The sequence below is a fragment of the Erythrolamprus reginae genome, chromosome 2 (genome assembly GCF_031021105.1).
Source record: "Erythrolamprus reginae isolate rEryReg1 chromosome 2, rEryReg1.hap1, whole genome shotgun sequence".
In the NCBI taxonomy this organism is placed as follows: Eukaryota; Metazoa; Chordata; class Lepidosauria; order Squamata; family Dipsadidae; genus Erythrolamprus; species Erythrolamprus reginae.
The window spans coordinates 152,875,780-152,887,786 of record NC_091951.1 but is presented as its reverse complement, the minus strand read 5'-3'; the positions used below and the strand labels follow the sequence as shown (position 1 = coordinate 152,887,786).

General features: G+C 39.0%; 1 protein-coding gene across 1 annotated transcript in view; it reads left to right on the top strand.

Annotated features, from left to right (window-relative positions):
- The window catches only part of TMEM104 (transmembrane protein 104), a 98,634-nt gene extending 88,874 nt beyond the window's left edge, over positions 1-9,760 (top strand). The window contains exon 10 of the mRNA XM_070739968.1: positions 6,964-9,760. Within this exon, the coding sequence (XP_070596069.1) occupies positions 6,964-7,724 (761 nt within the window). The 3' untranslated portion in view covers positions 7,725-9,760. The remainder of the gene's footprint in view (positions 1-6,963) is intronic.
- Positions 9,761-12,007: the final 2,247 nt, after the last annotated feature.

Here is a 12,007-nt window from a genome sequence, read left to right as displayed (position 1 = left end):
TTCCTTTCCTTGAAAATATTTATGTTTGTGTGTGTGTGTGTGTGTGTGTGTGCGTGTGCGTGTATTCATACATACATACACTTGATGATACTTTGTAGAGCTATTTCTTATCCTGTTTGTTTCCTTTCTTTTCATATTTCACTTTATACATACAATTCTTTTATGTTGCCCTGCATCCAACAATTAAGGGCTCCCATATAAAATTTGTCTCCAGTTATAACACCCCAGGAGTAGAATTATGGAAGTACAGTGTTGTATTACCACCCCCACCCCCAATATCTAGCATTCTATTTATTTTCTTAAATCACAGGTATTCAGGGCTGCATTTAATGCAGCTTGTGTTTTGATAAACAAAGTTATGTCAATTTTCTAATAAAGACATGTGTAGGTAAATATTTTAACATTTTTTTAATTTCAAGAGGAATAACTAGTAGCCACTGATTTCATAGTTAACTTTCATAAAATTGAATGTTTGTATTGTTTCTCATTACTTGAGGATCCTGAAGTTAGATGAACAGGGCATGTCCCATTTGCCACCAAATCCTAGCGTTAATACTTGTTATCAAGAGTTATTATCTTCTTTGTTTTGATTTATTGTTGGACATAACTGGGTTTTGGAACATTGTCTTCATCTTGCTGCCATTCAGGACAGAAAGATAAATTTAGCCTATGAATATTCAGCTTTGCAGTACCTGCACCACAAGCAAGAAGATGTTCCCCATTATCTCCTTCACTCGGAAAGAAATTACTAAGATAATTGCTAAATATCTTGAATTGCATCAGGCTTTTGTGAATTGTAAATCAAAAAAACCCATTTCCAAGCAAAACCTTTGGTTTACATCTTATCTGTATATATACAATCCAAATACCACTCATACATCATCATGAAATCTCCATAACTGTAAAGCCTACAAAGTTGAAACTTGGCACATATGTTCCTCTTGGCTTCTAGGTGCTCCCTAAGAGAGGATTTTTCAAAATGACCATTAGATCATTAGTTATTTCTTATATTACTATTAACACGCTCTGATGCTAAGGAGTTAGATGTTCTACTCCCCCTCCCCACCTGAAAAGAACTCTATTCCAACTGCCAGTTGGTGTGGCTAGCGCATAACTCATCCGGCCTGTGGGCTGGGAGTTTAGACATTCTACTCCATGCTAAGGACTTAGACGTTCTACTCCCCCTCCCCACCTGAAAGGGAGAGAAGGAGGATAGGAGAAGAGAGGCTTCAGTGGGGCAAGCCTGAGGAAGAGAAGAGAAGAGGAAAGGCCGATTGTAACTATTCATTAATGTTCAAGCTTTAATCGTCAATTTATCAAGCCCAATCATATAGTTTCGTAGCGAAGTACCAGTGTCCAGCTACGAGTAAAATAAAAGGTAAACCAGATCACTCCTAGAGGAAAAAAAGAGCTAATATTTTAGTGATGTTTTTACACATTTAAAAAATAATGAGCACTGATAATGTTACCTACTTTGGATAATGAAAAGTCTGCAAGAAAATAAACTCAGAGAGCACCAATCATAACTTGTTTTGGAAAGTTTCGAGACTCATTATAGGTAATTTGCATTTTGTTCACATGTGCCATGTAAAAATGGAGTCAAATGTTACAAATAATTCTCATATAACAATAATGGTGTATTTCTATTTGTGGGTGAGTTTTCTGTTGTATAACTGTTGATTAATTCGTTTTTATAAAAAAAAATCGGAACTTATGGTAATGTCATCAATAAGTTGCCAAATACAAACCATTTAACTGCACAGGTGCATGCATTTTATCATTCAAACAACAAATTTTATAATCTTTCATAATGGTTTGCTTTTTTGTAGAGTTGGATTATTTCATATAATATGTCTGGTTTAAATCCCCTATAGCCCACAGAAGAGTAGAATAGACATATTCTCTGAATAGAGGAGGCATTATTCTTAGGGCAGTAGAAAATACATATTCTCTGTCATCCTAGGGGACAGATGCAGAATAATGGATCTAATTATATGAAGGCCCATCCCAGGTATTGTAAATGGTATGAACATTTTTTCTAACAGAAAAAGCATTTAGATAGTGGAACCAATTTAGAAAATCGGTGGGTTTCCCCCTCACTGGATTTGTTCAGTAGAGGCTGGACAAAGGACAACTTCAGTCACCAATATCTTTATATAGCTCTCCACTGATAGCAAAGATTTGGACTTGATGGTGGAATTAACTCTATAGATTCTGTAAAGTATCATTTCACTGCTGCCTATGGTCTCTAAGCTTGACCCTGCCTTTCCAGCACAGAAACGATGCATTCTTTTTTTTTTTTTTTAAATTCAAATGTTGCAAAGTGAACATCAGAATCATTATTCCCAAACTGGCGGGTTCAAGCTAGACCTGGGTGACTGGTGACTTGCCTCCTGGAAGTGAACTTGAGAATGCTATCTATAAAGTTGCTAGGTGACTTTAAAGCAAAGGGTTTGGAAAGAGTGTGTTTGCTGGGGCACACCATCGATATTCACATGAGCTACTATTGTGGGAAATAATGAACAGTCTCTACCTGATAAAGGGAACTTTGGGAGGATATAGGTCAGATCTTCACCCTTGAATGGACAGAAAGAGTAGAGATATATTGTTTCACTCTCCAGCGGGAGTTGAGATACAGAGGTCTTATGGTTAAATATAATTAAGCTCCAGCAGTGTTTATGGGACTATGTACCATAAATCAAACTCTTTTCTCCAAATAGAGAGCTAGATATTTTCCACTTGCATTTTCTGAAAAGACTAACTTGTCTTCCTTGATCTTTCTTTGAAGCTACCATTTGGTATTGCGCCTGCTGTCCTATTCCTGTCAGGATGTGTGAGCTTGCAATTCTTGCTGCCTTACTGATAATATTTTATGTCTTTGTGAGAGTTCTAGATAATTTGAAGAGCTTTGTACCTTTCCTGCGGTGATTTAGAGCTTTCATACATAATTGTTTTTAGAAGCAATAAGAGACTTGTAACTGTTACAGGTTGAGCTTTAAGGTTGCTTTCTTCAACAAAGGGTTGGGGCGGGGGGAATCTCCAAAACAGAAAAAGCTGCCTTTTCCATGTAAAGTATGTTTATTTATTTATTTTATTTATTTATTGGATTTGTATGCCGCCCCTCTCCGGAGACTCGGGGCGGCTAACAGCAACAATAAAGCAGTGTACAATAGTAGTCTGATGTTAGAAACAATTAAAAACCCATTAATATAAAAAACCAAACATACATACATACATACCATGCATAGAATTGTAAAGGCCTAGGGGGAAGAGGGTCTCAATTCCCCCATGCCTGACGGCAGAGGTGGGTTTTAATGTTAACTTTAAAACCCACCCAAAAAAACTTTATGGTCCCATGGATAGACAGTTGGATTTGGAAAATGAAAAGCAAGTTCAGAGAGCACCAAAGACCAGTCAGTTTGTAAGAAAAAATGGGAGCTGAGGAATTCTAATTTAGCTTTTGTTACTTCGTATTTTACTGAACCATTGGGAAAGATGTGTTTTTCCAGTGGAAGCCAAAATTACTTTATTGAAAGAAGACATTATTTTATTTCATATGAACTGTAACAGCACATGCGGAAGTAACAGCAAAAAACAACCCTACTTACAATTTGTGCCTTGTACAGAATTAAAACAAGGGAAGAAGTAGCCAATAGATATTAACTTGGGTTAAGAAAAGAGAAGGAATCCTGGCTCTCCAAAGGAAACAAACCATCAAAGGTCCAATGTACTGTAGCCTCACAGTACCCCAATACTCCTGGGAAGGACCATCTCTTTAGACTTCCCGAATGCGAGGAGTGTAGAAGCCTGCTGGATTTGAGGGGGAAGGGTATCAAACAGGACAGGAGCTGCTGGGGAGAAGGTACACAACTTAAGTCCAATGAAGTGACAGCATTTACAGGAAGGGACATAAAGTGGGCCCACCCTATCAGATCTGGTTGGATAGGCAGATTTTTCGATTCATAAATTCAGAAAAGGTTATACTGTATTAATAATGAGCTGCCCCGAGTCTTCGGAGAGGGACAGCATACAAATCTAATAAATTGAATTGAATATGGCAGATTACTTTTCAAATTAAAGACACAATTCTGTAACTTCTGATGAGTTACCAGCATCCAGAAGCTGGTATTTGGGCATTTTCCCCTTGCAGGCACAACATCCTTTTGTTCCTTGTTTCTCTGCTTTTGGGCTGTAGTAGAAGTAAAATAAAATGGAATATTGTGAATATAGTCTGCATTCCAGAATCCAGACTTAAAGATTCACAGTCTACAACTGTGAAATAGCTCTTTGTCAAATATAGTATTCGGTGCCAGATACCCAACTGCTTTCTCTGTTGGATAAAGACATGCATAGGTTTTTTATAACAAAGTTGTTGGATAAGGAACAGAGTTTTATGCCCCCAGGAGTCTCTCCAAGAAGCTGCAGAAGTTGAAGCAGTAATTGAAGTGGCAGAATATTTACTTTAGGAAGCTTCGGTTGTTGTTTTTTGGTTTTTTTTGTGTGTTTTTAAAGAAATAAGGTGGATAAGTATAGCTAGGAATTTGTGCCAGCTAGTGTTTTTTTAATGTCTGTGTTTTATGTTGTTGAGTCTTATTAATTTTTCTGCACAAATTATGGAATTCCATCTTTAATTATAACTTTCACATTTTCAGCTATTTACTGAGTTCTCTGCTGTTTTGAAGTAACTTATGACCTGTAAGAACTTATCTGAAGATTAAAAACATACAAAACAGCAGTAGCCCTATTTATATTTCACAGTTTGATTGTGTGGTTTTTTTAAAAGAAAAATTGAGTCTTTGAGTTAAAAGTGGCTCTAAACACTATTATCAATTATTGGAAACATGTCATTATAAATCCTAAGAAAATTAGCTTTAGGTTTTGTTTACAGATAAGATTTTTTTAGAGATGGATTTGTCCTGGGCTATGTGGGATGCCTTTGTAATCTTGAAACAGTGAGTGACTTTGAAGTGTGGAGTAAATATCTTGCTTCCAACATACAGATGATTGAGAACAAACTTTGAAAATACTGTAGTCCTATTCGATCTTCTCAGGTTTGCTATATTAACTAAATCAGGTGACCAACAGAAGGTACACCAGTTTGGGGAGGCAGTAATCAGAAATGGATTTTTGTGAAAGCTCACACATTGTTGAAGTCAAATCCAGAGCCTAACGTCTATGTTCAATAACTCACTGCTCCTTAATTCTATTTGTGGTATTTTGAGCTGAGCCACCTTCTCCCTAAAATGGGTAGGTCTTGAAATTGTCACAAAGAAAAAGAGTAAATTCTGTAAGACAGAAGTCTGCTCACAATGGGCAAACATGATGAAAATCAGTACTCAAAGAATCCAGGTGGGTGCTGAGGGGCATATAGTTCCTTAAAGTGAAATATTTTATTACGAAACCATAAATTACAATGGCACATCTTCTAAGGCAGTGTTTCCAAACCTTGGCAACTTGAAGATATTTGGACTTCAACTCCCAGAATTCCCCAGCCAGCGAATGCTGGCTGGGGAATTCTGGGAATTGAAGTCCAGGTATCTTCAAGTTGCCAAGGTTGGGAAACACTGTTCTAAGGTGTATGCATTTTTATGCAAACATGAAAGAGGAAAATAATAGAAAATAAAACACACAATAAATGGTAAGTTACCCAAGTTTGTTGTGATTGCAGTTAGCCACAGGCAGCAAATTTGACTGTTTTTGGTTCAGAACATTGGTGGTGATTTCTTTATTCCGTTTACAAGAATTCCTCTTCCTGTCAGGCTTTTTTAAAATTTAACAAATGCTGCCCTGAACCACAGGGCTTGTACTCTTGTGCTGCCAGAAGCAATTTTTCAAATGACGTTTCATCTGAAGTGGTATATGCTTATGCTAAGAAGTTTTTTTCCATGCAACTTTATTAGCACAGTTGAGACAAGAATCCTCAAATGAAGAGACCATGTACATTCTTGTATAATTCAAATGTGAAGTAGGTGCTCCAAAGGGGGGGGGGGGGAAGGTGATATTTAGAAGAGCCTAAATAGAGCCTTATATAATCCTTTTTCAATCTTCAGTACAATCAGGTGGGTTGTTTATGTGCTGATAACTGCTCATAACTCAAAACTCCTAAAAAGATGTTGAGACTCTAGAAAAAAGTACAGAGAAGAGCAACAAATATGATTAGGGGACTGGGAGCTAAAGAACAGTTTCTGGAACTGGGTATGTCTAGTTTAATGAAAAAAAGGACCAGGGGAGACATGATAGCAGTGTTCCACTATCTCAGGGGTTGCCACAAAGAAGAGGCAGTCAAGCTATTCTCCACAGCACCTGAGGGTAGAACAAGAAGCAATGGGTGGAAACTAAACAAGGAGAGAAGTAACTTAGAACTAAGGAGAAATTTCCTGACAGTTGGAACAATTCATCAGTGGAATGACTTACTTCCAGAAGTTGTGAATGGTCCAACACTGGAAGTTTTAAAGAAGAGATTGGACAACCGTTTGTCTGAAATGGTATAGGGTTTCCTGCCTGAGCAGGAGGTTGGACTAGAAGACCTCCAAGGTCCCTTCCAACTCTGTTATTCTATTCTATTAATGGAGCATTTTTACCCAGATGAGTGTTTTTCCTTGTCCCTTCAGCTAAAAGACTAGAAAAGATCCAGCAAAGATTAGAGGGGAAAAGTCACAAAAGTTAGGATCTTGTCTACAACTCTGACATAACACTGTTCCTTCTCATAGAAACATAGAAACATAGAAGTCTGACGGCAGAAAAAGACCTCCTGGTCCATCTAGTCTGCCCTTATACTATTTTCTGTATTTTATCTTAGGATGGATATATGTTTATCCCAGGCATGTTTAAATTCAGTTACTGTGGATTTATCGACCACGTCTGCTGGAAGTTTGTTCCAAGGATCTACTACTCTTTCAGTAAAATAATATTTTCTCATATTTTCTCTCTCCTTCCCTTTCCCCCTCCCCCTCTCTGTTTCAGCATTCATCATCATGATCATTGTGGCCCTCCTCCGCATCGCCAAGGGTCAAGGGGAAGGTCACCCCCCTCTGGCCCAGCTCTCAGGGGTACGGAATCTCTTTGGAGTCTGCGTCTATTCCTTCATGTGCCAACACTCCCTGCCATCCCTCATCACACCCATCTCTAAGAAGAAGCACGTTAACAAGCTAGTCCTGCTGGATTACGTCTTGATCCTGGGTTTCTACAGCCTTCTGTCCTTCACTGCTATCTATTGTTTCCGCAATGGGACTCTAATGGACATGTATACACTCAACTTCACAAACTGTGACATTGTCGGCTTTGCGTTTATCCGCTACTTCCTGGGACTCTTCCCTGTCTTCACCATCAGTACAAACTTTCCTATCATTGCTGTGACTCTAAGAAATAACTGGAAAACCCTGTTCCACCGGGAAGGGGGAACCTACCCATGGGTAGTGGACAGGATTTTTTTCCCAGTCGTCACACTGATTCCTCCCATTATTGTAGCTTTTTGCACACATGATCTGGAATCCTTGGTGGGAATCACTGGCGCCTATGCTGGAAATGGGATCCAGTACATCATTCCTGCTTTTTTAGCATACTATAGTCGGAAAGAAACACAAGCAACCTTTAGAAATGGCGCACTCAATAAACATTTATCCCCTTTCCGGCACACCTTCTGGATTGGGTTTGTGCTGCTCTGGGGACTGTTTTGTTTTTTGTTTGTGACTGCAAATATCATTTTGAGTGAAACAAAAAACTGATGGAGCAATATTGCTGGTTAACGTGATCTCTAAGACTTCTGTTCCAGACGTTGCACCCAATAAGGACACATTTTTAAGATAACTTAAGATTAAACTACTTTTAAACTTCTAATACAATATTGAGCTTGATGCTCCTGTGAGGCACCTTGCTATTTGTTCAGTTACCTTTCAGATTCTGATTTTCCATTTCATGCAGAAAATAATTGGACTCCTATGGACTCCAGGCTGCTATGGTCGTGTTTTAAGCAGGGCATTTGCCTCTCTTATCAGGAGAGGTCAGATACGCATCTAATCCCTCGCAGGATGAAAAAGACCGGGCTTACTAAAAGTTTTACTAGTCAAGCCAATAGCCAGTGACCTGACTTACTAAGACCTGCTTCCCTAGTCATTCATATTCCTTGTGAAGCGGCTTTTTATCCCGCCAACTCATTGAATATTAGGAGCAAAATGAAAGCAACTGATGAAACCTGGTTTCCTGACTCTTAATATTGCATGATGTATTTGACAAGCTAATCACTCCGGAATGGGTAGAGGAGCCTCGCCTTCTCCCCTAGTCCTGCTTTGATCGTATTCCCCATTTGTTTTTTTTAGCCTTTCAATGCCTTTCCATGTGGCCTTGTTTCATATAACGCAGTCCTGAGACTCAAACTTGCCAAGCTTTAAGCTTTCTTGTTATTTTGTCTTGGATATTTCCCTCCTCAATTGTTTATGTACAGAATGGGTCTGAGCAGGAAGTCCTATACACTCGGCTGATACAAAGCCATCACTTAATAAGTAATAAGGAATGTTTCCCAGTATAATGCTTTGTTTTAACTTCATTCTGCTAAAGGAATCATGCTAGTGCCACAGCAACAGGGCAGGCCCTGTGCTTTCTATATGGGTGTGAAAATGTTGAATATTGTATTTTTGGACTATAAGATGCACTTGTTTGTCTCCCAAAAGGAGGTTAAAATGTCTAGACAAAATATTGCTGAAGCCCCCGCTCATCTCCTGACCATTTTTTGGCCTCCACACAGCCTGTTTTGGGGGCTTTTTTGGCCTGTTTTCAATGCTCTTTTCAGGCTTTTTTTTTTTTTTTTGGGGGGGGGGGGCATTTTTCAAGACTTTTTTCAGGCCGTTTTTTTCTGAAAAAAAAGCCTGAAAGAAGCCTCAAAATGGGCAGAAAAAAGACTGTTTTCCTCTTCAAAATTAGGTGAGTCTTTTAATCAGGTGCATCTTATAGTCTAAAAAATACAATATTTGTTACTTTAATAAAAGTGGAGAGCAGCTGGTATTAACTAAATCTATCTAAATGCTTTTCTAAATTTGGGGGGGGGGGAGAGGGAGAGAACTGTAGAAAGTGGAAAGTGACTTGTTCTGAAAGCCATTCCATCTTCTAACAGAATATTGCAAATGATGCCTCCTAATTCTTGCTAAATCATGAACTCCAGCCCATGAAATCTCACTTCTCTCTCTCTCCTTAAACCAGTGGTTCCCAACATGGGGCCCACGCCCTACAGGGAGGCAATTCGATTTTTAATGGGGGCAATTGGAACCTTGTTTAAACCAGGTTAATGGACTTTTAGGCTTCCTAAAGCCTAAAGTAGTAGGAGTTTTGAATAGTAAGAATTCTATGTGGGGGGGGGGCACCCGGATCTTAGAGATGCTTAGTGGGGCATGGGCAAAAAAAGGTTGGGAGCCACTGCCTTAAACTGATAATCTCATCATAAAATGCAAAGGTTGAAGGAGACTTCCGAGAGTGTTGAGTCCAATGCAAACCTCAGGGCATGATTCAGCTATATAGCTTCACAGCTTATAGCTGTCCACAGTGTGTGTAAACACCTCTTGTGAAGTCAGTCATCATCTGAAGGAATCTGTTCCGCTGCTGAGCAGCTCCTACTCTAAGGAAATTCAGACAATCCATTATTAATTCCTTCCATTGTTTGCCATTCTGTCTTCTGAAATAACTTTGAACAATGCTGTACGCCACCCAGAGTCACTTCCTGTGAGACGGGTGACCATATAAATTTGACTAATGAATAAATAAATAGAAACAATTCCCCTTCTACATGACAGTCATTCAGCTGCTTAAAGATAGATTCCCCGCAGTCTTCTATCTATCTCCTCGTGACGTTTCCCTTCCAGGTCCCTTATCATTTTGGTTGCTGTTTTTGGATGCAGAGCTATGTAAAACCAAACTAAATAAGTAAATCTCAGTTTGTCAAAGTCATCGCTAAAATGCAATGCTCAGATTTGGATGCAGAATTCTACCTGGAGGCATAGTGTTGTTTTCATTTTCCCTTGAATCAGGCTGTTAGATGACAACTAAGCCTTCTGGGGGGGGGAATGGGGGGGAGTTTGAAAAAGAACTCTCAATATCCATCACCTATTACAGTATCTGGATCTTAAAATCCAACATCTGCATCCAACTGGATGCACGATGCACAAAATACTGGATTTCGGTTTCTTCTTCTATAAGACTTTGCTAAGGAGGAATATTTCTTCAGCTGGTGTTGATACAAAGTCACAAGAGGAGTTAGGGTCACAACTCCCAAAGTTATCTCTATTATTTTTTCTTTCCTTTGGCTATTCGATGTGTTGAAAGTGCTTTTTCTGTTATTAAATTCCATCTTCCAATCAGGTGGGTGCTGCTGCTCTTCTCCAGGCAGGCTGTACCCGTGATATTAAATTTGATGTTTGTCGACGTTAGTTGATACATTCAGTGGTGTTAGGGTGTGTGGCTTTTTTTTTTTTTTAAATTAAATAGAATGATTTTTTTTAAAGCCCAAATTGCTTTTGTTACAGAGATTGCTTAAAAAAATAAAACAAAATAAAGACAGTATCTTTTCTCCAGTGAAACTCGGCTGCCTCCATAAGAAGGCATATCTTTGCTAGATTGCATAAGGTTAGGCTTGGCAGCTAGGGACGTTTGCTGCAGGCACATCAAGACCTGATGACAGCACCCTCTCGATGTCAGGCTGTTCTTGGCAGCCCTTGCGGTGCATCAGAGAATCACGTACACAACCTACAAAGCTTGCAAAGGGGATAAGGCTGGTTTTCGGGTTGCAGGGAGCTCTTAATGGCTGGCCCCCATAAGAGTCAGCTTTCCGTCCTGTTTCAGGAAGAACAAAAATAAGTTTGCTTTTTAAAAAACAACAACACACCCACCCTCTGTTGAAATAGGAAATCTAACTACCCCAACAAGTACGTAGGTTCAGCATTGTTCATTTCTGTCATTCTTGCCTGCAATTGCCGTAAACCAGAAGAAAGATCACGGGGTGTCATGTCAAGAGCTGTCAGGTGCTGCTCCAATCTATCCTCTGAATAATAAGATAGCAGCAAAGATACCATGACTGCTAGTATTTCAGTGACAAAATCCCCTGTGCCTTAGGAATCACCTATGTGTGATGGGGATGCACATTTTGGTTATTACTGCTTAATCTTCAGGCCTTGAATGACCCGAAAGATTTTTAAAAATGCCCCGTTTCACCTAAAATAATTGACCCTACAATAAAATAAAATAACTGCTTTTTTTTTTGCTTGAGAGAGGGTTACTCATTGTTTAAAATATATATTTATTAAATTTTTCTGTTTTTTTTAAAAAAAAACAATACATAATCATATTTACAGATGAATTTACATCATATATACATTCCTATCGACATTGTCTTTTAATTGCTTTTAGATTTCTTAATATTTTATTTCAATGCTTCTTTTAAGTTTCTTGAAGTTACTCATTTTATGCATGTATCGCTCTCGAATCTTCACAGGGTTTTCCTCTCTTCCCCCCCCCATTTGTTTTGACCTCCATCCTTGACACTCAGCTTAGAGGATATTCTGGAAACAGGTGAGAAGGGCTGGATTTCAGCAAAAGCAGATTCCCTGCAACTGTCTTCTTTGCCTTCTTGAAAAAGAGGAAACCACAGGCTTCAAGTGTACTCATTTCCTATCATTTACTTAAATGCACTGTGGGTGGTAAATTCACAGCTACTGCCTCCGGTACGCTTTGCGGGATTTTCCCCTGGCAGCTCCTTCCCAGTTCCACGTTGTATTAAATGTATTTTATTAATGTATAACATTAGCTACCCCAAATGCTGCTTTGATGGTTGTAAAACACAACATTGTAGTAGGGGTTTCCCCCCCCTGATTTCAGGACAGTTCTCTAGATCGGAGGTATCCAACCTTGGCAACTTTAAGATCTTTGGATGTCGACTCCCAGAATTTCCCAGCCATCCCTGCTCTAGATCAGTGTTTCCCAACCATGGCAACTTGAAGATATTTGGACTTCAACTCCCAGAATTCCC